Below are 27,615 nucleotides of genomic sequence, written 5' to 3'. Positions count from 1 at the left end.
ACTTAAATACGAAAAGAATATTGAAACAGTATATATTTAACTGTAAACTGATGCAAATATTTGCAATAAAAGATGATTTCCTTTGTACTACGAGAGCAAAATTGTCCATCGATTTCACTTTTTTCTACCAAGTTAATTTGATGTGATACGCACGTATATTTTATATTCTAATGCATGTTTTTGTTACAGTAACTCATATTTGTGATGCTATATATACCTTGGAGATTTTCAAACCGCTTTGTAGATATAGGAGTAAACAAATGATGAGAAAGTTACCGTAGGCAAAACCGTCCTGTTAGCCAGTTGGAAATCATCGCTTCGAAAATCGCGACTTCCGGATATTTTTTTAGCGTACAGAGTGATTTATCAGTCAAATACACGATTTTAAGTACAAATTCAATCTTTCCTTCAGATGCTTTTTCTTGATCTTCACGGCAGATTATATTATTCAAGATAGGTTTACTCATGATACGATACAGAGAAGGGACACATAAGTCCGATGGGGATTCATACAGTTGTAGAAGTTTTAAATCTTAAAAATAGAATTTTTGTTGATACAAATTTAGACAAAGCCCTCATTATCGTAGCCTGTATAAAGATTACTTCCTTAGATAACATTATTGATCATTATTATGCGCAGATACTACGAAATTTACAATTATATAGATGTCTTATTTTTTACACACGTATCATAGGTTCGTTTCACTCCACTTTCATGATTTATGGTTCGAATCACCGGCCCCATGTGACAATATATAAGATACTGGTATATTTCATATATACACACTTCGATCAAAACTTCCGCATTGCTCAACGCAGGTGAAAAAGGTGAAATGCATTTAATTTGATTATTATTTCTAAACAATATGGGGAAGGAAACTGAATTGATCAAAGCTGTAAATAACAATGACCAACAAAAATTACAGGTAAGTGAAGACGTATTTATGGTAAATGACATGTTGTCAGCATGTTGAGTTTGGTATGTGATTATTTTACATATTTGTGTCAATCGTCCAGGTAGTACAAGTAAAATTAGATATAAATAAAAAGTATATTGTAATCACGACGTTTATTATAGATCTGGTCACCTTGTTTTAATGAAAGTTTTAATACACATAAACACTATATGATAGTTAGAACCCTTTTATATACCACTAAAACCTTATGAATATGTACATATTTGTAGAAACTCCTTGTGCCTGAAACACCAACTTATAACATTCGCCGAATTTCACGGGAGGATCCAAAGTTACCAAAATCACCATCCTCACCTGGAGGTAGAATTCGAATGCAGTTGGATCACATAAATATAAACTGTACCGAAAAAGAAACTGGATATACACCACTTATTATTGCTATACTCAATGGTAACTATTTTCTAAACAAATACTGTTCGTTTATACTATTTATGTGTCTTATATTTACATAGAAGTGTAATGACTAAACAACAGAAAGCATGCCATTCCCCTATTCTTTCTAACAAGCGCAGTGTTTAAGTTCTGATAGCAAAATTATAAAAAAAAAAAGATATTTCTTTTCCTGCAGGTGACTAAAACTACAACTATTTACGTTATTTTATCAGCTTGACACATTTTATAAGTGGAGATACCAATAGAAAAAAGTTATATTTCATTTTCTGGAAACGGGTTGGTCTTTTGTTTAACCTATACTCATATGAAGGAAGTCAACTTTGGAACGTAGTTATTGAATGTATAGTATAAATATATATATATTTTTTCATTTACTTATGAATGACTCCAGTGTTTGTATGATTTTTATGTTCAACATCAAATTTCGAAACACATGAATAGATCTTTTTATACGAATTTTTCAAAAAGGCCTCTGAATTTTCACAAACTTGATGTAAAATTAAGATTGGTATGGATACATAAACAAGCCAACAAGAAAGTTTGTCATGCAAACATTTGGCTTCAATTTCTAACATATTTACTGTTTAGTTCTGGCTTTCATGATAAGCTGAAATTACAAATTTAGACTGCATGACAGTCTACATTTTTCACAATAAATGACTACATACAGCTTATAATAATATATAAACTGTATTCATGGCATCTTATTATATCATTTTCCCCTTAATTGCCCTAAGCCTTAGACAAGTAACATATCAAATGAAATCCCATTTTTAATTAAAGAAAGGACGTTAAATCCGATGCATCCTTCAGAAAGTGTGCTACTATCTGCGCACGTTAAGAACACGTGAAAAAAATCTTTGAGGGTCCGCGTGTGTCCTGTTGTTTGACACAAGTTGTCCTTTACCAATCATTCCCTCATTTTCCACTGAAATTCCAAGTTTCTTTGAAATTCATTCCGGACTTCATCTATTAAACGACCCACTTATTGTTTTTATTGTTATTTAGTTCACCTGAACATGTATGAACTATTTTCCACTGGATATAAAGCAACCAGCAATTAATCGATACCATTGCAATTGAAATAACAAAAATTGCAATAACAAATGAATAATACTTTCATTTTGCGCGATATATAGTATTTCAATTGAATGAAAAACATTAAACTATATTACAAAACCTCTGTAAGATATTCTTGTATTTTTTTTTTTGGTGTCCCATTTATAGGCATTATGTTTTCTGGTCTGTGTGTCCGTTCGTTCGTTCGTCCGTTCGTCCGTCTGTCTGTCTGTCCAGCTTCAGGTTAAAGATTTTGGTCGAGGTAGTTTTTGATGAAGTTGAAGTCCAATAAACTTAGTACACATGTTTTCTATGATATGATCTTTCTAATTTTAAGAAAATTTCCCCTATTTTCACACAGTCAATTGAACATAGCAAATGATAGTGTGGATGGGGCATCCGTGTACTAGGGACACATTCTTGTTTTTATTAATTTCAGAAAACAAAGATGTTACCGATACTCTCATCTTTCACTGTGCTGATGTAAATATTGCTGATCAAAAAGGGTAAGTCTCTTGTTACTTATTCGCTCCCAAAGGTTTCTGACTGTTTTAGATAAATAATAATAATTTGTATGGGAAAAACGTACATTTTTACGGCTTAGAACATTGCAGTACTTAAACACTGACTTTGGATGGTCCACGATTTTGTCAGAGTTGCGCTTATAAAAAAATCCATTCAAACAGGAAATTCGTTGTCTGATTATGATCTGGTCAAAATTTTTGTCAAAATTCTCAGTATCGGGCGGAAAAGCATACCAAGTTATGTATGTGTCTTTCCAAACATTTGGCATTGAACGAGATATTTATTGAAATATTAGATTCAGAAAACACCTTTTATTAGAATGTTTGATGCATTGTTTCGTTTTCAGCTAATATTTCACTCTTAAATGTTCCAAAAGGTACATTTTTATCCGAAAAGGGTACAACAACATAAGCACTGTTCCTGTGACATGCTATCATTTTCCAGTATATCTATTGAATGTTACATCATGTATATCTTTTTATGCCCCACCTACGATAGTAGAGGGGCATTATGTTTTCTGGTCTGTGGCTCCGTTCGTTCGTTCGTCCCGCTTCAGGTTAAAGTTTTTGGTCAAGGTAGTTTTTGATGAAATTGAAGTCCAATCAACTTGAAACTTAGTACACATGTTCCCTATAGTATAATCTTTCTAATTTTAATGCCAAATTAGATATTTAACCAATTTCAAAGTCCATAAAACATGGAAAATGATAGTGCGAGTGGGGCATCCGTGTACTGTGGACACATTCTTGTTCCCAAATATTTTGACCCACTTCCGCAAATATATTTTGCTTACGGACATACTATAGTAGAAAATATTATCAATGGCATGTATATAGTATGTAAATTCTTGCCATTGATACTTCCTACTATATTTATTTTTGAATGTTCTGTTTAAAAGAAACCTCATTTTTCCTTTCTTTACGTTTTGTGGTTGAACTATTTTTATTCCAAGGGCATGTATTTCTTTTTCCCCCTTTCATGTCAGTTATCTGATTACAACCTACTTTTGTTCTCTCTCATGAGACAAGTATACTAGAAACACTGCCATAATTTTTGTATTTCTTTATATAATTAATATGCATCGTGTTTAGTAAGCTATGAAGGACGTATGTTATCTCTAAAATATTCAACATGGTCCAACTTGAGATCATAAATATAGTAAATTATCGGTCAATCGGCCACACAATGGAAAGGAAACAAATATAAATCCAGAGGATAATACCGAAAACTCAAAAGCATCAGAAAGTGTACAAAGGTCTATTGAGACATATTTGTCAAAAAGATTGCTGAAGGAATATATAACAAACGTAGAAAACAAATCAGATAAACTGACACATATAATTATAACTGAAAAGAACTGTTATAGAGTAGGTAATATCAAACAAAATTGACGTCATCTCAAATGAAAGTTGCTTGCGAATGTTCTAAATATACGGACTTATAGAGGTTACATATGACAATCAATAAAGACAAAAGTAGTATACAGCTGTTCAAGTCATAAATCGCGATCGATCGATTAAGCGAAAACAAATCCGGATCACAAACCAAAACCGAGGGAAACACCTCAGCTCTAAGAGGAAAAAAAACCGGAACAACAGAAACACTGAACTGCTACAAATCCCCCCCCCCCAAAAAAAAACCAAAACAAAACATCAAAACCAAACGCCAACATATATAGAAACGAACTATTTGATAGCAACTGTCATATTTATGACTTGGTACAGGACATTTTAACAAAAAATGACGGGGTGAACCTGGTTTTGTGGCTAGCCAAACCTCTCGCTTGTACGGCAATGTTAAAAATCAGCTTCAACGACAACATTATAGTTACACATACTTATATTTATTTATCAAGTTTAACAATGAATACAATCGTATCCTGCATATCATAGAAGGTAGTTATTATGAATATACAGTTTTTAAGTATTTATCATTTTAGAAATACACCTTTACACTATGCTGTTTTTGCTGGGAGGGCTGACCTCGTGGAAATACTGCTCAAGAATAATTCACAGGTATTCAATCTTCTACTCTTGAAAATAAATTTTAATCACATCATTTATTATTCCCGTTTAAGCTTGTTTATATAATGTTGTCACATATCCAACATTTAACACTCATATTAACAAAAATATATAAATTCTACCCGACTCTGCTCTATGGTCGGGTTGTTGTCTCTTTGACAGACTCCCCATTTCCATTCTCAATTTTATCTATATTTATAATCAACTGCCTTAATATTTTTCCACCAGGTTAACAAACAGAACAGTGATGGGAACACTCCTTTGCACGTGGCCTGCCAGAGTGAAAAAGAAAGACGTGTCATGATAATGCTGAAATTGTTAAAGGTAATCATTAATACAATGGAATTACAAATAACATATTAATAAATATAAACTCAGCACAAACGCGAGAGGCAATAGTGCTATATTAAAAAAAAATTCATGAGGACTTATCTTTAAGTAAAAAAAATTTCAAAACTTTTACCTTCAGAGGGCTTCTGAGGTGAATTTTACCAGACAGGTCGGTATTTAAAAAGGAAATTGTAGACGTCTTCTAGCAAATTCCAAGCTTGCATCGTTTCAACAAACCTTGTTATTTCTATTATTATTATCGATACCTTCGCTATTGTTGATACTCGGGCAAACTATTCTCTTTTAAAAGCTTCTCAACGATAAAACATTTGAAAATTCATTTGAAAATTCTCAAACGTGATCGTTCGTAAATACTTAATACACTTTTATTTTTAGTTAATTTTTGAAATATTAAACGTTATTCACATTCAAGAATTAAATCAATGATTCTTTACTCAAAACCAAAAAGACAATTGTTTTTCTAAATGTACACCCTTTCTTGCTCCTGTATAAAGGTTTTATTCGTAAAACAGACATAAAAAACAAATATAAAACGGAACTAACCAGATATGAACCAATAGTTTTTTTGTTGTATTGCCTGTGTGCCTTTTTGAGTTTCTTTGTTGCCTTCCTTGTTTGTTTTTATAGTAATTAAGATTATAACATAATGTTGACTGCTGTACCCCTCTTTTTGAAATTTGTACCTATTTTGTCTGTTTGTTTTGTTCATACATCGTTGTCAATATAAAGGAATTTTATGAGACTGTCATACAAGCGAGAGGTTTAGCTAGCTAAAAAACCAGATTGGGCGGATAATAATTCAATATGGATACCTTTTTTTAAGAATTTGATAATTTAAAAGATGTTCTTTAAAAGAATGTTCAACTTCACTTGTTTTATAGTAAAACGTAGCCATTCAAGTACCTAAACATATTCAACTTTTTTTTTAGTTTCATATGACTTTAAATCAAAGCAAACTCCATGGTTTGTAGTTGCCTTTAGAATTTCTTCAAACTTTTAGAAAAAAGCGTAAGAAAATAAGAAATACAATTCAATGCACCAAATTTTACATTAATCTTTAGAATAATGTATTTTTGATTTAAAGATATGTTCGAATGTATATATTATTATTCATAGGATGAGACGTGATGGGCTGCTATAAAGCTGAATTTTTCTCACAGTTGAGAACAAAATCATATATCAGGCTTATATTAAAGTTATTGCTAAATTCAGTAATTTTAACGTGACGCCTTTAAATATGAGTATCAGGAAGTGACAATGCAAGGATAGTATTACAGGATGTTTAAAGTGTCTTCGATATATAATACTTACTAAAATGTTATAATTGGAATATCAAATTTAGTGCATTGCGATCAGTTAAGTCTGAATTCATGCTTTAAATATCACGTTTAAAAAAATGACTGTTTACCAACATGTAATGAAACTATAGATAAAAAAATAAATAACTTGAAAATTATGAAAAATAAACACATTAGATATTAGAAGATGTGGTATGAGTGCCAAAGAGACAACTCTCTCATCCAAGTGACACTTTGTAATAGTAAACCATTATAGGTCAAAGTACGGTCTTCAACACGGTGCCTTCGCTGAAATTAAATTCGTCCGAAGCGCTTTTCTATTTAAAAGTTACGAATAAAAAAAACTTCACAAGAGGGTTCTGGATGGTTTCTTGTATTTTATCTGGTTTACTGTTTAAGTTATATCCTCTTGTTTTTCTTTTTCTTCCAAGCAAAATTATCCAATTTAAGTTGCATTAAATAATTTTAATATACATAAACAATGTGACAGGGCATAATTCGAAAAAGTACTCGTAACTGTTTGTCAATATTCTAATGAGATATATTTAAAGGACCGATATTTATAGATTATCGTTGGTTATCTCAACGAGATTGATTTTCTCGATTGAGTCGGTACGGCGAAATGACCAATAATAATCTGTTTATCGCTTTTTTACCTATGAAGACGTTGTTAATTTCCTTGACAACGGCACGTGTTCCCTTAGTTTCTAGCGATAATTTCCATATCACTCGACTCCGCTGAGAAAGAAAAATTATCAGTCAGCAAGATGAAAAGAAAAATTCGTAAAATAGCGAAAATGCTTCTCTATGAATCCTAATTGGTTATACGTATGTGCCTGATATTATATAAACTATTATTTAAACCAATTTATATCATGTTAGGTGTAATGGACGCTGACATGACGTGATTACAGAAAATATTTGCAAGAGAATAACACGAATTACATGAAAACGAATTTTTCGCAGCCAGAGTTCCGTAGTCTTAACCTCTGACGACCGATTCAGCGTTATCATTTGATTTTTTTAACTTAAGCTTGTAACAAACAACACGAAATATGCCACTTGCTTTATTTAGGAACTGCCCATTTTCCATTTAACTTGACCTCACCTCGGCGAAGTGTTGATCTATCTTTAGGTTTCTGTACAGTCTTGTATGTATTTTGATCCGACCATGATGTTGTGTGTACTTCCTCAAATTATTTTACTCGCTATTTCTATGCATGCAGTGATGGTAAAATTTTATAGAATATTAACATTGTATTTTCTATTCTCTATAATTAACTTTTATGTTCTATTTTTTATTCAGTATTCAGCAAACGTATTTTTGAAAAATAAGAACAAAAGTACACCACTAGACGTAGCTGCTATGTACGGTAAAAAAGGTATGTAATTGCCGAATAAATAATTGCTTTTAACAATCTTTCAAGTATTTAAAAGTATTTATATAAAGTATTGAAAAAAAAATATTTCGAAGTATTACTATTTGCATCCATCCCCCCTAAAAAAATTAACAAGAACAATTAAACACAAACCATAACAAACAAAACAGTCAATATAATTCATTTGCTTGATTGCAGACGCTGTTTCTGTATTATTGGACCATGATTCGTCACTCAGTTCTAACACATCAGCCATTATTGAAGCAGCTCTAAGAGGATACACAGAGGTTGTTCATTTATTATTAGACTATGGAGTAAATGCCAACTGCATAAACGACATAAAAGAAACTGGACCTCTACATGAAGCCACTAGATTTTTGAGGTAAGGTCTATTGAAACGATGATTATTAATTTATTATAGCTTATTTTAAAATCTATGAGATGTACAGCTTTGAATTAAATTCTGATAATTATACGCATTTGAAAAAGTATCGCACCACCTTGAACATATGACTAGCAGAATTTCCCAGCGAAATAAAATAATTATTGATAATGTTTAGCTTTTTTGATATTCTACTTCTATCACGTCGATTGTTGTCTTCTGTTAAAAATCGTAACTTGCACGTTCATTATATAATTGTATATTGACAACTTAGAGAAAACTCACTATTGATACCACGTTTGCAAATTGTTATCACTTATACAGATTTACAATTTGAATAACGCGAATATAGTTATCAAAGGTACCAGGATTATAATTTAGCACGCCAGACGCGCGATTCGTCTACATAAGACTCATTAGTGACGCTCATATCAAAATATTTTTTTTTTTAAATATCAAAATATTTATAAAGCCAAACAAGTACAAAGTTGAAGAGCATTGGGGACCCAAAATTCTAAAAAGTTGTGCCAAATACGGCTAAGGTAATCTATGCCTGGGATAAGAAAATCCTTAGTTTTTCGAAAAATTCAAAGTTTTGTAAACAGGAAATTTGTAAAAATTACCACATTATTGATATTCACGTCAACACTGAAGTGTTGACTACTGGGCTGGTGATACCATCGGGGACGAAACGTCCACCAGCAGTGGCATCGACCCAGTTGTGTAAATAGTTATCAAAGGTACCAGCACTATAATTTAGTACGCTAGACGCGCGTTTCGTCTACATAAGACTCATTGGTGACGCTCAAATCAAAATAGTTATAAAGCCAAACAAGTACAAAGTTGAAGAGCAATGATGACCCAAAATTCCCAAAAGTTGTGCCAAATACGGCTAAGGTAATCTATTCATGGGATAAGAAAATCCTTAGTTTTTCGAAAAATTCAAAGTTTTGAAACAGAAAATTTATCATGAAAATCACCATGATTTTTATGTCAACACCAAAGTGTTGACTACTGGGCTGGTGATACCCTCGGGGACGAAACGTCCACCAGCAGTGGCATCGACCCAGTGGTGTAAATAGTTATCAAAGGTACCAGGATTATAATTAAGTACGACAGACGCGCGTTTCGTCTACATAAGACTCATCAGTGACGCTCATATCAAAATATTTATAAAGCCAAACAAGTACAAAGTTGAAGAGCATTGAGGATCCAAAATTCCAAAAAGTTGTGCCAAATACGGCTAAGGTAATATATGCCTGGGATAAGAAAATCCTTAGTTTTTCGAAAAATTCAAAGTTTTGTAAATAGGAAATTTATAAAAATGACCACATCATTGATATTCATGACAACACTGAACACTAAAGTGTTGACTACTGGGCTGGTGATACCCTCGGGGACGAAACGTCCACCAGCAGTGGCAGCGACCCAGGGATGTAAATAGTTATCAAAGGTACCAGGATTATAATTTAGTACGCCAGACGTGAAATTAGAGTCATGGGTCCACCTTAATCTCAATGAGAAAAGAAGACACATTTTTGGGATGAGACATGCTGGTAGATGTCGCTGAGACATAGGTAGATGTGACATCATCCCACAATCATTAGTTGTTTTATACAGAAGAAACTACTTACAAATGTTGTTAAGGACCCCTGACCGACGGATCGAGAAGATGCTGCTTTAGGAAGACTTGTTAGAAGAAACCCGGTCTCGCACAATACTTTGTTAGTCAGTGGTTGCAGCACCGTGCATTGTCGAGCAGAACTCGTCAGAGAAAAGTTAGATATCGTATCGACCCAGTAGACCATATATTAAAACGTTGCTTTCTAACAGACACATGGCTGCCCGTTTGGCAAGATGCCATTCCCATCGACGATGGAACTTGGAATAATGGCTAAAGTATACTGGTCTTACAAAGGTCTCTCTCTGTTGCATGTGATTGATGGACGAGTTCGGATATGGCAAGATCATTATACTGCATAAGAAGAAAATAATAGAACATACAGGAGACAGCGTATACTGTTATAGGTTGTGTTTCATATGACTGAAAGTTTAAGTTCACCACATTACTAGACAACCTTAACTGCCAAAAGCAAAAGCTGAGAGAAATCCTACAAAAAGCCGTAGTGCATCATTTCGACCAATATTTATAAATGATAACACCATACCTCACCGTGCCCATGCAGTTATCGGCTACTTACACCGACAGACCTTTATGACCATTCCATTGAGACTAGATCTGAACTCAATCGATCCTGTCTGAAACATTAATTAATCGATGTGTATGTGAGAGAGAACTTCCAGTTTAGAATCTAGCTAAATTAACACTAGCTTTGCGTCAGGACTGACACAGCCTTACACAACGCTGAACTCAATGTTCGATCCAAGGAATGAGAAGACTGGTAGCATTCGTGATTTGGACAAACTGTAGTAACACTTGATATTGAACATCATCCTGTATATTGTAACTGCTGATACATATTGACACTTTAAAATTTCATTGATACGTTCAGAGGATGTGTCTTCCAACAAACAATCGACATTCCCATGATTACCAACTGTGCTCCACTTTTTTCCGACTTGTTTCTTTATTCACATGAGGCTAATTCTATAGAGGAACTTCTAAGGATGAAAGAAAAGAAGTTGCAATATAGTTTAACTTTACTTTCCGCTATATACATTGTAGATGATGTTTTCTTACTAAATAATTTGAAGTCTGGTGACTATGATCAACGCATCTATTCCATAGAACTTATAATAAAAAGATACAGTAGATACAGTTAAGTCTGCCTCATATCTTGATTTCCACATTGCAATTGACAATGAGGGTCGGTCGAAAGCAAAAGTGATGATTTCAGCTTCTAAATTCTGAACTTGCCATTTCTATGTAGCAACATTCCAGCACGTCTGCATACGGATATACATATCTCAGTTGATACGATATTCCAGGGCTTGTTTTCCTATCATGATTTCCTTGCTAGAGGGTTGCTGCTCACAAAAATTCTATCAAAACAAAAGCTAACCTTTCGTGAATGTTACGGACGATTTGATTGACTGTTATGGCATAGCCGTTTTAAAAATGATAGCAGATATGTTTCAAATGTCAAATCTACAATTCCGTCTCTTTTCCCCCGATTGTGACCTACCGACTAAGACAGTTTACCGAATTTATACTAATATGAGCAATACGACGGTTGCCAATTGTGTATCAGGATCTGCTTTTCCTTCCGGGGCACCTAGATCATTCTAGGTTTTGTTCGGGTTTACTACTCTGTTTTAATATAACAGACTTTTTAAAAGACTTTTACAAATTGATACAATATGAATATAGGAACTAAAAAAGCAGAAAAAGAATAAGTCTTCGTATGCTTGTTTTTTGAGATAGAAGCCATTAAAAATCTGGCGAGGAAATTATTCTCTCTAGACATGTCATACATTTAACTTTTTATGGCCCCTGCAACGAAGTTTTACCCTTGTCCGAAATTCCGTAATTCCGAAATTTCGTAAATCAGAAATTCCGAAATTCCGTCATTCCGTCATTCCGCAACACACCATTATACGGAGTTTTTTCTAAACGCTTTCAGGTATTGGGCTCATTTTTGGTATGTGAGTTAGATCAAGTTTAAGTTTCGTTCCGCTCCACTGATTTTTGCCGAAATTACGGGCTTTGGACTTAAAGAAATTGTTGAAAATCACAGTTATACAGACTTTTTTTCTAAACGCCTTCAGATATTGGGCTGATTTTTGGTATGATAGTTAAGCATGATGAGTTACAGATCAAGTTCAAGTTTCATTTCGCTCCGCTAATTTGTGTTGAAATTACGGGCTTTGGACTTTGAGAAATTGTTAAAAATCACAGTTATACAGTTTTTTTTCGATACGCCTACATATTTTGAGCTGATTTTTGTTATGTAAGTTAACCATGGTGAGTTACAGATCAAGTTTAAGTTTCGTTTCGCTCCGGTAATTTTTGTTGAAATTACGGGCTTTAGACTTTGATAAATTATTGAAAATCATAGTTATACAGATTTTTTTTCTATACGCCTCCAGATTGATTTTGAGCTGAATTTTTATATGTGAGACTACCATCATGTTTGTGTCCACATGTGATATTGAAATTGAAGATTTTTCAACTATTGAGGACGGGGCCATTCGTGTCGCTTTGACACATCTAGTTTTTTTCTTTTTCTTTTAAGAAATATGAAAAAACAAGGAATTCATAGCATTTTCTAATTTGTCTTTTTTTTTTAAACTATGTGTAATAAAAGTATGAAAAGAAAAGTAAGAGGGATTTGATAGTTATACAACACCGATAAAACTAGAGGATTCCGAATATCTGGCAAATCTTGGGCAATAGGAAGAGCGAACATCCTTTATTCCATCTTTTATTTTCAAAATTTTAAGCCAGTTTTTTATTCAGCAACAAGATGATAGACTCAGATATATACTTTTTGAGCCTTAAATAACAATATATGTTGATAAATTTTTGTTTATAAGAAGAATCAGAGTGATGCAATACAATTGGAAGGTGTAGATATGATAGCACATCGTCAATATTTTGATATCGATATTAAATAAAGGATTTTACAAAATTAAGATGGCTTTTACTAAAATAACAACAGCATAAAACAACAAATTCATCAAAATATGTTGTTGATCAACGGATTCATCATTTCGACAATATCTACCATGTAATTTTGTTTTATGATGGAATTCTTTACAAAGTAGGATATATTTTAACCAAGACCAAACAACTATTATCTGCATTTAGAGATTGTTTTTAGAAGACAATACTCTATAATGTTAAGGAGTCGTCGATCTTTCAATTAAGAATGAAAAATATAGTGAAGCAAAAAACTTTGATGTTGTAATAAAGTGTTGGTTATGATTGAAGAAATTGAAGCAATTGACGTAACATATTGTTGTTGTAGATTTTTAAAATCCATGTTTGAATTGCAATTATAGATTTATATGATTGTTTTGATTTTTCCTGTATTACAAAAAAGTCAAATTTGTAAATCCAACATTTTAATAAGTTCCGTACTTTATTAGACCAGTGGCACAAAAAGCAGAATACTTATGCCTATTTAGTATCAATGTAGATATGTAAAAAATGCCATTCAGTTTACTATTGAAATTGCAGATATGACGCAGCAGAAAATCTGATAGAATATGGTGCTAGTCCTTTATTGCAAAACCCAAAATCTGAAGTAAGTTTCATAAACTCATTTTGATGATCTTTAATCTGGTGATCTAATATTCTTGGTTCCTCTTCTGAATTAAAAAAATAAAACATTTAACATACCGGATTATATTTTGTATATTACTTACAACGGCATTCGTGACTAATTGTAATAAAAAGACAAATTATAAAGTTAGATATAAGTACTATACGACTTTAATATTTTATGAAAGTGTCGAAATGTACTTTTCAGACGCCATTGAAAATTGCAGAAGCCTTGCCACCGAATTTAAGTACAAAATTTCTTGAATTATTCAAAGGTAAGTTTTTTTTATATACGTACACACTTGTATACTATTCAATATCCCGTTGTATTTGTGTTAGTGTTTGTGTATAAAGAAGAAGATGTGGTATGATTGCCAATGAGACAACTATCCACAAAAGACCAAAATGACACAGACATTAACAACTGTGTGTCTTTATATTGCATAAACATTTATGATTTGAAACTCCAAAGCCTAAGAATGTTTTGGTGAGATTAGTTCTCGTACAGGAATTTTTACATTTTCAATTAGAACATTATAATGCGATTGCCGCTATTAGAATATCTAAGCAAATATATTATTGTCATTTGTCATATACTTGACATCTATCAGTTTTCATGAAAAACTTTTCAGAACCTTATTACCCTTATATTAAAAAAATATATTCATCTTTCCTGCATTTATATAAGTCACGTACATAAAATATCTAAATATTTTTCCTTTCACCAATTTTATATGTGTTCTGCATAACACAATGTCCCGAAATCTATATATTTCCTACATCTATGTTTTTAAACTAACGCGTACCGGTCTATTCGTTTTCTAGGATTTTTTGTTAATTGAATATTAAATATAACGTTTAAGTTTAATGTTGTATCTGTCAATGTGAAATAGTGATTATACTGTTTTATTCAATTTTAAGGAATATTTTCAATTTTCTTGATGTAGTATTCGCATTATGTAAGGTCTGTTTGAATTCATTATTTAACATGACTTTAATTGTTGATCTCAAAATAAAGGCGGCAGTAGGTTTACCTATGCCCAAAATCGTACAATATGATTAAGAAGAGACAGATCAAAGGCAACAAACACAAACTGAGGGAATCTTTTTACTCCAAATGCAAAAGCTTGAGCATCAATAGTGTAAGCGTCATCATTTTAAACAAGTAGAAAACAATAATTTTGGATGATACGTTGACTAATCATTCCAAAGAAATATTTCAAACCAAAATAATTTCTACAGTCTACAGTTCTCGTCTTGTTAAATTATGATTTAATGAAAACATTATATGGTATCTCGAATTTATTATAATTATATTTTTCATGATGATTAATTACAGAGCATTTCTTGTTGTGAGCTTATATTAAGAAGCGTCCTCACAGAGAACGTGTCAAACACTGGAGTCCTTTATTTCTCCGGGTTTGCAGGGGTGATGACTTTTTGCTCTTGCATTTTCCATTGGGAATTTCCTAGAAAATATTACATGTAAGCCGATATTTTTTTCTATTGTAGATCGTTCAAAAAGACAATCTCTTACACCTCGATTTCGGAATGCAGGCATATCATATTCACCAACGAAGCACATAACTGGTACTTGAAAGTTTTATTTCTTTAATGCAAATTCAGGGTCTTTTTAACATTTACCATGATTTAACTCTTTGCTGGTAGCTGCCAATGTAAATTATAAAATATATTTGCAAGCAATATGTTCTTTTAAGGTATGTGAAAACAATTTTTAATTCATTTTTATTTAAAAAAAATTGAACAGATTAAAGATTTCAGATCCTCTCCAGAATTTAAGAAAAACAGCTTCGGTTATATTCATTTAAAATCACGGCAATTTGTTTTATTAATTTCATTTACTTTTCCAGATTATCCCTTACTCCCTTCTAGAACAGAATGGACACAAAATTCAACATCATTTTGTAACAGTTGTACAGCTGAACATCCAAATACAAATATTTTTGACGGTAATTTGCACATGAATATAAGTTACCTTAGTGAAATTGTATGATTATCAGAACTAATTTGTTTTCATTCAAAGCGTAATGATGTACAGACAGATTTCGTAATATCACTTATTAAGGACATATCACTTATTAAGGACATATCACTTATTAAGGGCATACGATTCCATATTGAAATTTTTATGAAAATTTGCTAATAGGCTTTTTTTTAGCTGCTTAAATCAAATATGTAAAAAAAATATACCTTCATGCGCTACTTTTTCATTAGAATGAGGTCGAAATTTCAGACATTTGCTCAAATTTCAGATTTGTGGACGTATTTTTCCTTCCGACAGAAATGCACAACTTTTTTGTTTTAATAGATAAACACAGGCTGTTTTTTGTTAAATTATTTATAGCTTCTCGTTTATATAAGTATTCCATAATTTTATGAGATTTTTTGTTTAGAATTAACTTAAATTTATCAAATGTTCATGAATGTAGAAAAAACGTCATTTTAAAAATTTATGCTGTTTATTTGTCAAATGAAAAATGAATAATTGACTTGTTCATGAAAATAGGTAAAAACAATCTTCAATATATAAGTTATCTACGTTCATATCCGTAGATATTTTTACACCCCAAAAGTCATTCCGGATGAATGATCAATTTCCGTAAAAAAATTATTGTGTAGATATTTTTTTTGAATATATCTGAAAATACTTTTTGTGAAGTAGCAAAGACTATTTGTAACAAATATAATAATAGTTTAATGTGTTAATTAAACCAATGTAATTTATTAGTTAATTTTACTGAATATTATCCCTGGGTATTCAGTGGTAATTTAACAGGGAAACTTGATGAAATGCTGTACACCAAGTTTAATTGTTAAACAGCAATATGTGCAATAAAGAATCAATTAGAGTGTTAAAAAAAAAGATATTTTTACACCCTGAAGTATCCAAGTATACTCTGAGGCGCAGCCGAAGGGTGTACAGGGTACTGAAGGGTGTTAAAATATCCATTATTACGGATATGAACGTAGATAACGAATTTATCCCTGGTCTTAGTCTAAATCGGCGATTTTTAAAGAAATTCTACCACAAAGTTTAACGTGACAGTAACGTTTTTTTCATTTTTTAAATATCTTTTATTGAAATTTGGGATTTTAATTTGACATATTTTCAACAGAGTGTAGGGTACTTCCTTTGGTAGAACCCTACAGGTAGACAAATATAAGACGTTTTTAATTAAAGACAGAGAAAGTGGAATGGGTCGAATTTGGCGCTCAGAGTTGTGAGAATTACATCATAGACGGTGTGACGTCAACGTGGGTCATTTGCATAGCTAGGTCAGTAGTCCCAGTCATTGACAATGCAGCAGAATAGTGATGCATTTCCTAAAATGAGTGCAAAAATATCGACATAATAAGATAAAATCATTAGTGGATTAAGTATCTAATTATATAGGCATCATGAATAATTTACATGCAGAATTCGATATTTCACAAGGAGCAACCATGGAACTAAGGAAAACGCGCGTGAATTTCCCCGATGTAATGGGTATCAACGTCTGGGGATATGGGTTAGCAACACTCAGGAGCTATGGATTTTGTAACGACGTGCGTTAACCAATCCAAATCCTAGAAATATACTAAGCCGGGGATATTTTTTTTATCCTGGTATCTATGATCAGTTTTTTTTTGACGTCGCGAAAATTTTTTTTACGTTAGCAACGTCATTACCTCCCCTGGAACTGTATTGTATGCTCACAACATAGCTTAAAACAGGAACGAATCGTTTACAATCTTATTGTGATAAATATGTTTGTTTGTTACATTGAAGTTAAACACATTTTCTTTTGAAGAAAAAATTGATACGAGATTCCATGGATTGCATTTCCTATCATGATTTACTTGATAGAGGGTTGCTGTTCACAGGGAAGCATTTAGACAAGAGTTCAAATTGATTAAGTTCAAATTATCTCTTCGTAAGTTTTACAGAAGTGTTTGACCGTTATTGAATATCCGTTTCACAGATGATAACGGATATGTTTCTAATGTCGTAACTACAATCTTGTCCACTTCATCCGAATGGGAATTACCAAATTATACTTATCACCGGGTTTGTACTGACACGAGAATCACGACGGGTGCCACATGTGGAGCAGGATCTGCTCATATTTCCGAAGCACCTGAAATCACCCCCGTGTTTTGGTGGGGTTCTTGTTGCTCCGTGGTAGGTTTTTTCTATTGTGTTTGGTGTACTTTTGTTTGTCTGTTTTGTCTGTTTGACTTTTTTTAACCATGGCCTTATCGGTTTGTTATCGACTTATGATTTTGAATGTCCCTCTGGTATCTTTCGCCTATCTGGAAAGAAAACTGATACACATTGTTTTGATTAGACACCAGATGAAGACGTTCAAAGTATACCAAGCATTAATTTTTTATCAGGCAATTTACAGACATTTTGGGTGATAGAGTCATCAGAATATGTGTGGACAGTATTAGACTTACAAACAGAACATACATTGACGGGAATAACGATATATGGATGGTTGGTAAAAATTTGTTTTAATTGTTGCTATAAATCCATTTCAAAATAATGAGATGATATAAAGGGTGAAAAGGGTAGGATCGAGTTTATTTTGCATTTATTAACTTGATAAACAATGATTATGGGGATACATTTGATATTATGTCTTTTGGGAACTTTTACTTGTAATTTTTTTATAAAAATATTAACATAGTCTTATAGTGTCAGAAAATAAAACATGATTTCAGATGATATAGAAACTTTACTGTTATAAAGAAAACAAAAACCTTCTAACCAGCTAGCAATTAAGCAAACGTTTGATTTATAAATTTTACATGCACAAAATAACGAACAATATTTTGAAAAAAAAGTAAAATCACAAAAATACTGAACTCAGAGGAAAATCCTATCGGAAAGTCCACAATCAAACGATAAAACACATTGAAAATGACTTCATACATTGTTATCATGTTTATTAGGGACAGTAAGCAAATGGTTAAAAGATTTGAACTTCAAAAAGGACCAACTGTTCAGTAAGTAATGTATTTGATACCATGATATTCACCTTTAAGAGTAAAATTTCTCAAATATTTCTCCAGGCCAAGGACATTTAGTCAAATAAATTTACTAATTTAATAAATTAAAAAACCGCATGTTATAAATTTCATGCGTCCGAAGCGCTTCTCTGTATTTACCTTCAGCAGGAACGAGGAAACCGAATATTTGAAAGCCAAATATATATAAACTGGCGTATTATTTATTAGTAATAAAATTATGAAACTATATACATTTTTCTACCTGAATTTATAAATTTCATATTTCGCATAAGCTTTTTCTTTAGATGATTACTATCTCTCTGATTTCATGAAAACTTAAAGTATTTTCTTTATCTGGCAGCAACGTATTATTATTTCAGAGGACCATGGACAACTGTTGGCTGTTTTGTATGTAAAAGAATAGGGAGCAAAAATCCAAAAGACAATGGTAAATGTCACCAGTTAAAACTTCAATTTTAAACATTTCCATTTGGATTATATACTGATATTGATCGTGAATGAATAAATTGTATATTTTGTTTTTGTTTATCCAAAGTCATCTTTTAGTAAACTATTATGAAATCCTGCTCTTGGATTTTTTTTTACATATGAAAGGTTGAGTGTTCAGTGGTATATTTATTTAATGTTACATATATAAACTGTGTATTACCACACATAATTATGTTCAGCGGTTTAGCGTCAACGTTTAAGAGTTAAACATAATTGTTGTCTTGTGTTTAATGCGACCGACCAAAGATGCGAAATAGTTATCAAAGGTACCAGGATTATAATTCAATACGCCAGACGCGTGTTTCTTCTACATAAGACTCGTCAGTGACGCTCAGATCAAAATAATTTGAAAGCCAAACACGTACAAAGTTGAAGAGCATTGAGTACCCAAAATTCCAAAATAGTTTGGCCAAATACGGCTAAGGTAATCTATTCCTGGGATAAGAAAATCCTTAATTTTTCGAAAACAATCAAATTTTTATAACAGGAAATTTATTAAAATGACCATATAATTGATATTCATGTTAACACCGAAGTGCAGACTACTGGGCTGGCGATACCCTCGGGGACGAAACGTCCACCAGCAGTGGCATCGACCCAGTGGTGTAAATAGTTATCGAAAGCTTGATCAAGCGATTTTATATTCCGTCGTCTTCATCGGTTTCGTTGCGTCGTCATGTCGTCAAAATTCAGATTAAGTCTGTTTTTATGTTTTTCTTTCTTTAAGTAAACTTTAATGACTTTGTTAAACCTCAATGGAATATACAAAATAGTTAATTACCTTGGACAGACGTTTCTTCGTAACCAAGAGAAGGCATATGGAAACCAATTCCTTTAAATATTTTTTTCTCTGTATTTTACTGTTACATGAACTTACATTTCGCAGTATCAGTTAGATACATAACAAGCAATGGTTTAAGATATCAATCCTTCATTGAAATTTATGAAACTTGGGACACAAGCTATTTAGGTTCAAGGAAGTATGAACCATCCATAAAAATAAAAGTAAAAACTTTTTTTATTTATTTTTTTTTGTATTTTGCTGATAAATAATCGAAGCTTCTTTAGTTCTCATTTTGGTACAATCCGAGATTAAACATTTTATAATTATCATAATTTGAAAAGAATATTTTGTAATTTTTAGGTGTTCCACAGACATTTAAAGATTTTACCGCTAGTTCTCGGTACTGGAGATATCATTTACTAGAAAATTTCGGTGGAAGTTGCACATGTTTCCAAGGATTAGGTTTACACGGTGCTGATGATAGAATATTAACATTTTTTACGGAACTAGACATGGTTGATTATGCAGAACAATTTATTATTCAGGTAGTTAAATTGAAATGTTTGAAAGTCAAACCAAGAAGTGCAAAATTGTAAGAAGGGATGAACTTTACAGTATGTTTTAGATGCAGAATCACAAACCAAAGATTGTAAATGATAGATTTTTATAAATTGAGTAAGGTGTCATTTATTAATCTATATTTAGATGCCAACGACTCCTCCGTTAATATAATTTTTTACACTACCTAAGCGGAAGCGTAAAGATCCGTATTTTACACATACACAATTCCTTATTTTCTTCATCACTCAGTTGGAATGATATTTATATATATTTTATCTATAGTTCTCAAAGTTAATTAAAATGGGAAAGTACGTGATTTTTTTTCTCTGTATAACGATGACAGCATGATAATACCACACGAATTCAATATCGCTCTGGCTTACATGAAGTTGAACAAGTACAATGTACATGTTCCGGACCATATGAGTATTTGGACCATACGCGTATGGTCATGACCATATGCGTATACTCATATGGTCCGACCGTACGCGTATGGTCGGACCATATGAGTATAATACTCGTTTGGTTATTAACGGGCCTGACCATATAGGTATATATTTGTTTTAAATTACATTATAAAAGTTTCAATAATACAAAAACCTTATCTAAAACAAACTGATGGTAACATGACAATGTAATATTTTTATAATACAAATACTACGTAAAAATTAAACATTGATGCCATAGTTAGTTTTCATCGTTAATTACATTCTTACATGTAGGCTTGGGTGACATTTACTTCAATACGGTATCCGATGATAGTTTTTTTTTTTGCAATTGCAAGTCTTGGTTGTGCACGATCCTTTTCATTTACACTTTTTATTTGCGAGTGAAAAGCTAGCCTTTTTGTAGCTCTGCGTACAGTGACACCGAGGTCTTGGGCCGTTCCAATATGTCTACGGTGTTTTTTCAAAAGAAGCTCTAGATCTCAAATGTCATAACGTGACTGCAATACATCATATTCACAAACCACTTAAATAAACTATGTTACTTTCCAGTTACTTCTAATTGTGTAATGTTGTTCAGTTCATTAAGACATTTTTAAAAGTTATTTTTTAAGTCGAAATATTGCCATTCACTCGTAATAACAAATCGATATTGACCATCGGTAATGACCATCGGTAATGACCATAAGTATAAAATGTGTTTATTATAGTTTTGACAAGTAAGTAAAATTTACTAGGTGAAACTTCTAATTTTTATTTAGCTTATCTTTTTATTATAATATAATAATAAAATTACCTATATGATAGCGTCTTTTTGATATCAAGAGTTTAGAAGTATTAAAAGTAAACTGTAACAGAGTGTTAATTACCCCGACCATATGAGTATATACCCATATGGTCATGACCATACGCGTATGGTCCAAATACTCATATGGTCCGGAACATATATATATATATATATCGCTTTATTACTGCAGTATATCATACTTTCAGGGATATAACACACACACAAAATTGCTCTTAATATATGAAGATGATCTGAAAAAGATTGTAAGTATAGAAATGTTTGTAATGGGGAAATTTTTACAATTTAAAATAATATAAATGAAATATTTTGATTGTGAGACTATGTTTAAGTTATGAAACTGTACGAAAGAAATCAGGCAAAATTGATATTACAACCGATTTATATTTAAACTGATTAACTTTATTTTGGTCACGAGCATAGTTAATGGTTATTTAAGAAGCACGAATCGTGCTTAGTGAATTTGGTGCGAATACTTACAATCCAATTTAAAAACGTTCTGTTCTACTTATTACCTCTTTAACATGAAGAAATAATTCGGATAGTCACATGAGCATTATCGAATCACATTTAAAGTTGAATAGAAAGGCTCTGAGGATTTGCATCAAACATGCTGTCGCTCATGGTAAAATATTTAGCATAAAGGGCCAAACCGTGGTAAAATCAGTATAAATTCAAGTCCCCATTAATTATTTCTTCAACACAATGTATTACTATTATGTGAATGGAAATCACTCTCATCTGGTACATGAGTGTACTGAGTATATATCAGAAGGCATCAATCTTTCTCAAAAGCCTGATGTGTATGAAACAGCAAAATGCCTTTTTTTATGGATACTAATAAAGATTATAGAACAAAAATACCAACTCCAAAGTCGATAAGTTACAATTTGGTATTTATTAAAATTCATTATCATTTCATGATTGATAAAGAGTTTCAATTTGTGTTAATAGCAAATAGATTTGCTGTATACAAAACAAAGCGGATTTGAAAATTTGATTGGAAGGCATTTTATGAAAAGTTGGAATCGGATATGATATTTTTGATATATCTTAGCTTTCTTTCCAAGCATATATGATAATGTTTTGATAGATACCAGATGAAAATCACCAAAGAATAGTGAAGGCTGAATTAGAGAAAGAGGCCAGAAAAGGTTAGTTGTGCAAAAATCTTAACAACAAAATGTGATGCACGCCTATTTTAATTTGAAGCCGTACAAATTATTGAACAACCTTACATATTTCATATAATATTTACAAAAATGTATTCCAAAGATTCCACTATTATAAGTACACTGTTTATACATTTTATCATCTTCACATATTATACAATAAGGATTAACTTGTTTCGCCTTCTGAATCAGTTTAAAATGTGATAAGTTTTGAAACTAATGTTTGTGTAACCTTTCTTTCCAGATTTTCAGTTAAAATCTCTTAAATGGAAACATCAACCTCCATGTGCAGTCAAACAGGCTGTAATATTTCCAGACATAGTTGTAAAAGGAGACCCTGGATGCAGAGAGAAATTAAAACTGTTTTTCGAAGGTAGTTTTACTTGACCGTTGAATTTTGTATATTTTTAAAATCAATGCTGAATTCTTATGGTTCAGTTTCTAAAACTCTAATTAGATTAATTTTCTTGCATCATTAATGGTTTAAGGTGGATCGGGACTATTCGACTTCGCATAATTTCACTCATGAATTACCATACACACAAAAAGTTTGTATCGTAAATTCACTATTATTTTTTTTTAAATATTTTGATTGATATTAAATTATTGTACTTATGTCACTAACAAATTATTATCGTTATTACGTGTATCTGTGAAAGACTCAGAATGACATTTCACCCAATTTCACCATTTTCCCGCCAAAATTTGGAGTTTAGGGCAAAATTTTTTTTTCCCTTATCGGTGACCTATGTTTTTTATTTGATTATTCTTTGAAGCTACATTTCAGCTTTTTATATTACAGTTTTGGACCAAGTGTCATAGAATGGTTTTTTGATATTCCGATAAAAATATGTCATCACTTCTTTTTTCCCTATCATGTCATTGAAAAACGGCCACTTTTACATTCCTCTTTAAAAGTAATATCCTGAGCTTAAATTGTCCGGGACCCCCTATTTTTTCGACCAATATGATCCACTCTCTAGGAAGATTAAAATAACAAAAAATACAGGACTTCTGACAGAAACTTCGAATAGGCCCGAGCCTCCTTAAAAGGGGAAATATTAAAATAAGTGGAAATTTCTAATTTACACGCACTTGTTTTTAATGTTATGAACAAAATAGGGTAAAAGCAATTATGTAGACATTAATGGATTATTAGGGGAAATATTAATATAAGAAAGAATATTTCTAACCTACACACACTTTTTTATGTTATGAATAAAACAAGATAAAAGCAAGTATGTAGATTTTGAAGTGAACATTAGTTTCAAAGTTATTACACACGCACACAACTTGAAAATTTATTGTCAACGTACAAGCATTGAATAGTAAAATAAATAGATACCGAACTCCAAGGAAAAATGCAAGACCGTTTCCAAATGGAAAAAAAATAAAAGCATGGAGAACAACTGTCATAACCTGACATTGTACCTGCATTTCCTTATATAGAAAAAGGTTTTTATCGATAGCTAAACCTCTCGATTGTATTGCAGTTGCATAAAATTCCATTATATCGACTTGAATGTGCCAGCAAAAAAACCCACAATTTCATATTACAGGTGTAAATCCAGAAAGACAGATGAAAGAGGAATTTGAAACTCATTTGGAAACCTTAGACGAAAACCAACAATCTCTTGCAACATTTACAGGAGTTGCAATATCAAATGGTAATTATGTTAAATCAGATGATATTTGGTATATGTTATAAATAAACATGCATATTAAGTACCTCATTGTCAATATGAGAAAGAAGTTAAGATTTCTTGCACGAACTTCTTTTGTGTATTTTTTATGTAGTAATGTAAGATTGGCTACCTAACTTTTTATTGTTCGTATCAAAACATTTTTCAAAAACACAATCTTACTTGTTCACGTTTTCAAATTCGTTCCATTTACTTTTTCTTGTGTGTAACCGTCACCTCCGTCGCCTGCAAAACTACAACAGCGCAGTATATTCGTGTTAAGCTATCTAAATGGTTACACAGAAGGTAGGTAATAACTTTTAAATTACCTTGTTTAGAAAATTTCAGACACGAAAAAAGAAACAATTACTGTTATTTTTCTTGTAGTTTGGGAATAATTTGGTGAATGATAATCCCTGGCTTGATAAACTTATGATGATTAATAACGGTTAATCCTATGAAACCTTATGTTGGCACACTCAAACAGGTTGTTCTAGCTTTAAAGAATTTGACTACATCGATCATTATTCACGGATACTAAGTATACCTGTATATAAATAAGTATAAATGTATAAGGTTACTGATACTGATAAAAAAGAATTCCGACAAAGATGACATCATATTGTCGTATACAAAGAAATATTTTAGCACAACTGTTCGTCAGTATCAAGGTTTCCCCCTTCCAATTTAACAATGCATTCTTAAAATCTTTGGAGTCTCTTGTATGATATTTTGATATTTTGCAGGATTAATTTTTTATTAGGGTTAACAATAAACAAATTATAATTTATAGTAGGAAAATATCGATGCTTCGTCCAGTCTGTGGAACATCCAGACATTGTACTTGTGGCAGCAGCAGAAATTGATATACGTAAGTCCATACATGTAACATTTAATAACGAGTTTCAGTAGAAGTTCAATAACGGATTATCTATGTTGTTTTCAGACTTCAACAATCAGATAAATTTTAATTACCTGATATAGGAATAAAGAAATCGAAATATTGAAGGCCAGACAAGTGTCCTTGAAAACAACAGGACAAATATGTGAACAATTACCGTTCACCCTCTTCAATGAGCAATACCCATGTCATGAACCCGGTCATGAAGTAAGTTATCAACGGCCGTTGGATAACAAATTATGTACTTGACATACTGGAACAATAAGCAAAACACTTTAATTGTAGGCAAATACCGACGACAACCAATGGATTGTACGCTCATGTCTTGGGATCGACACAGCAAATGTGGCAAGGTTAAACGTATCAATGAGCCTTCAACCTCCCATAAACTAAGACAGTAGTGTAACAATATAACAAAATACTCTATAAACCCGTTTGAAAATTCTTATTGTTTTATTTTTGCATGATGCAGCATGAATGTCAAAAAGAAAAGGTGAAACGTTTATAGATTTTCAGTAAAAAGTAAAATCACAAAAATAGTTAACTCTGAGGAAAATTAAAAACGGAAGGTCCCTAATCAAATGGCAAAATCAAAAGCTCAAATACATCAAACGAATGGATAACAACCGTCATATTCCTGACTTGGTACAGGCATTTTATAATTATTATTTTTCATTCAAACAAAAGCAAATATTATATACCAAATAATGGTTAAAACTATGATTTTGTCATCTGTCTGGTTTTACATTGGTAGTTGTCATATAATATATTGTTTCTACATTTTTATAATCATTTGCTAGATTTTTAGGCTAAACAAGTGAAAATGGCATCCTTTAAGAATTTATATATACTTTTCAGTTCCATCATCTAATTTATCGTCAGAGATGCAAGACGCTTTTAGTGACATGGAACAATTGTTAGCAGACATGCAGACAAAAATGTGAATTTATATCAAGAGACAAAATATATTTGTGTTTATCTTTGTATGTGTTCAACAATGTATTATGAATAAAACATTACAAATAAATCTTGCTCATTAATTACAACAACAAAAAGAGACATCAGTAAACATCCTCAATGTTCACCACTGTCATAATACACCCTCAACAACTCTTTAATTCATCCAACCAATAACAGTCAAGACAAGATTACAAGTAACGAATATCAAAAGATAAGGCATCATATGTTATAGGATAACACTTATGATGACTTATTTCTTATTTTATTTAATATGCAATCATCGAATAAAACGCAATATCATTTCTATAAAAGTACAAAAAAAACCTGCATTCTTTTTTATAATTGTACCCCTGGAAAAGAAGGTTATGGTCATGTTATTTAGAATTCGAAATGCGTCTGTGTTTGAAGCAACATATTTGAATAAGAATTGAGTTAGTTTTAATTCACCCCTATTTCAAAAATCAACGGCATATTGGTCAATATTATCGCAAACATCACAAATTTACGGGAACAATATTAGTTTTGTGATCTTTCGTAAACTTTTGTTTTTGCCGAGTTATTGTTTTTCTTTAACTAAATGAAACTTGTAGATTCAATTTATCAGTCCCAAATAAAACAGGCGTTTCTTTTTCTGACGTAACAATTTATAAGCCTACTATATTTGATGATTTTCAACAGGTGTGTCGCTGCCACTGCTGGTAGACAGTACGTTCCTGGTCGTATCAGTCAGCAGTTTGGTTCTCCTACATCTTTGACTTTCACATATTCGGCTTTGAGCATTTTTTATGAATATAACTCCTGAAAAACCATCGGGTACATGATATAATTATAACGTGTTGTTTTGAATTTGTTTTATGTGTTGTCATGAACTATCAATAAAGTTGTCACTTTCTGTAAATTATTTGTTTGTAAATTTTGAAACAGTAAGGTTTTGTACCGCTTGCATAAATGACGTAGGACATGTGTAACACAGCTGTTTTAAGGAATTTTTACTTTCCAATGCTTTCCAACTTTACATTTGATATACATCTGGTGTCTTGAGTTTTGTTGTTCTAACATGCAATATTAAATATTCCAAAAAGATGTTTAATAATAAAAGCAACAGTAGTTTACCGAGGTTCAAACCTCCGAAATGATGGAATTTAATTTGCAAAGCAAAATCT

At 31.9% G+C, this 27,615-nt stretch overlaps 2 protein-coding genes across 3 annotated transcripts in view; one reads left to right on the top strand and one right to left on the bottom strand.

Moving 5' to 3' along the window:
- The window catches only part of LOC143068035 (transcription initiation factor IIE subunit beta-like), a 210,152-nt gene that overhangs the window by 9,482 nt on the left and 173,055 nt on the right, over positions 1 to 27,615 (bottom strand). The gene's annotated exons all lie outside the window — the stretch shown is intronic.
- On the top strand, positions 672 to 26,519 carry LOC143068020 (uncharacterized). Of its 2 annotated transcripts, none has more exons than XM_076241770.1 (21): positions 672 to 926; positions 1,187 to 1,367; positions 2,869 to 2,935; positions 4,894 to 4,969; positions 5,207 to 5,302; positions 7,934 to 8,009; positions 8,205 to 8,388; positions 13,532 to 13,598; positions 13,824 to 13,890; positions 15,128 to 15,205; positions 15,487 to 15,585; positions 18,014 to 18,116; positions 18,575 to 18,628; positions 19,012 to 19,079; positions 20,286 to 20,470; positions 21,926 to 21,982; positions 22,831 to 22,891; positions 23,154 to 23,282; positions 24,469 to 24,576; positions 25,388 to 25,462; positions 26,351 to 26,519. In XM_076241770.1, exons 1-21 carry the CDS (start codon positions 867 to 869, stop codon positions 26,434 to 26,436), a joined length of 1,977 nt encoding a protein of 658 aa, XP_076097885.1. In that variant the 5' UTR covers positions 672 to 866; the 3' UTR covers positions 26,437 to 26,519. The 2 variants fall into 2 exon arrangements, with proteins under 2 accessions (XP_076097885.1, XP_076097877.1); XM_076241762.1 differs by having other exon boundaries at positions 674 to 926; positions 25,385 to 25,462.

This window comes from Mytilus galloprovincialis, chromosome 1 (genome assembly GCF_965363235.1).
Source record: "Mytilus galloprovincialis chromosome 1, xbMytGall1.hap1.1, whole genome shotgun sequence".
NCBI classification, from domain to species: domain Eukaryota; kingdom Metazoa; phylum Mollusca; class Bivalvia; order Mytilida; family Mytilidae; genus Mytilus; species Mytilus galloprovincialis.
This window is presented reverse-complemented; position numbering and strand designations above follow the sequence as displayed.

What these genes read in the sequence shown, in the direction of transcription:
- LOC143068020 (XM_076241762.1), top strand. Translation starts at nt 867, where the DNA reads ATGGGGAAGGAAACTGAATTGATCAAAGCTGTAAATAACAATGACCAA. An exon ending in TATTATTGCTATACTCAATG is followed by an intron (nt 1,368 to 2,868) that starts GTAACTATTTTC and finishes TATTAATTTCAG; the next exon opens with AAAACAAAGATGTTACCGAT. An exon ending in CAGAACAATTTATTATTCAG is followed by an intron (nt 20,471 to 21,925) that starts GTAGTTAAATTG and finishes TCATACTTTCAG; the next exon opens with GGATATAACACACACACAAA.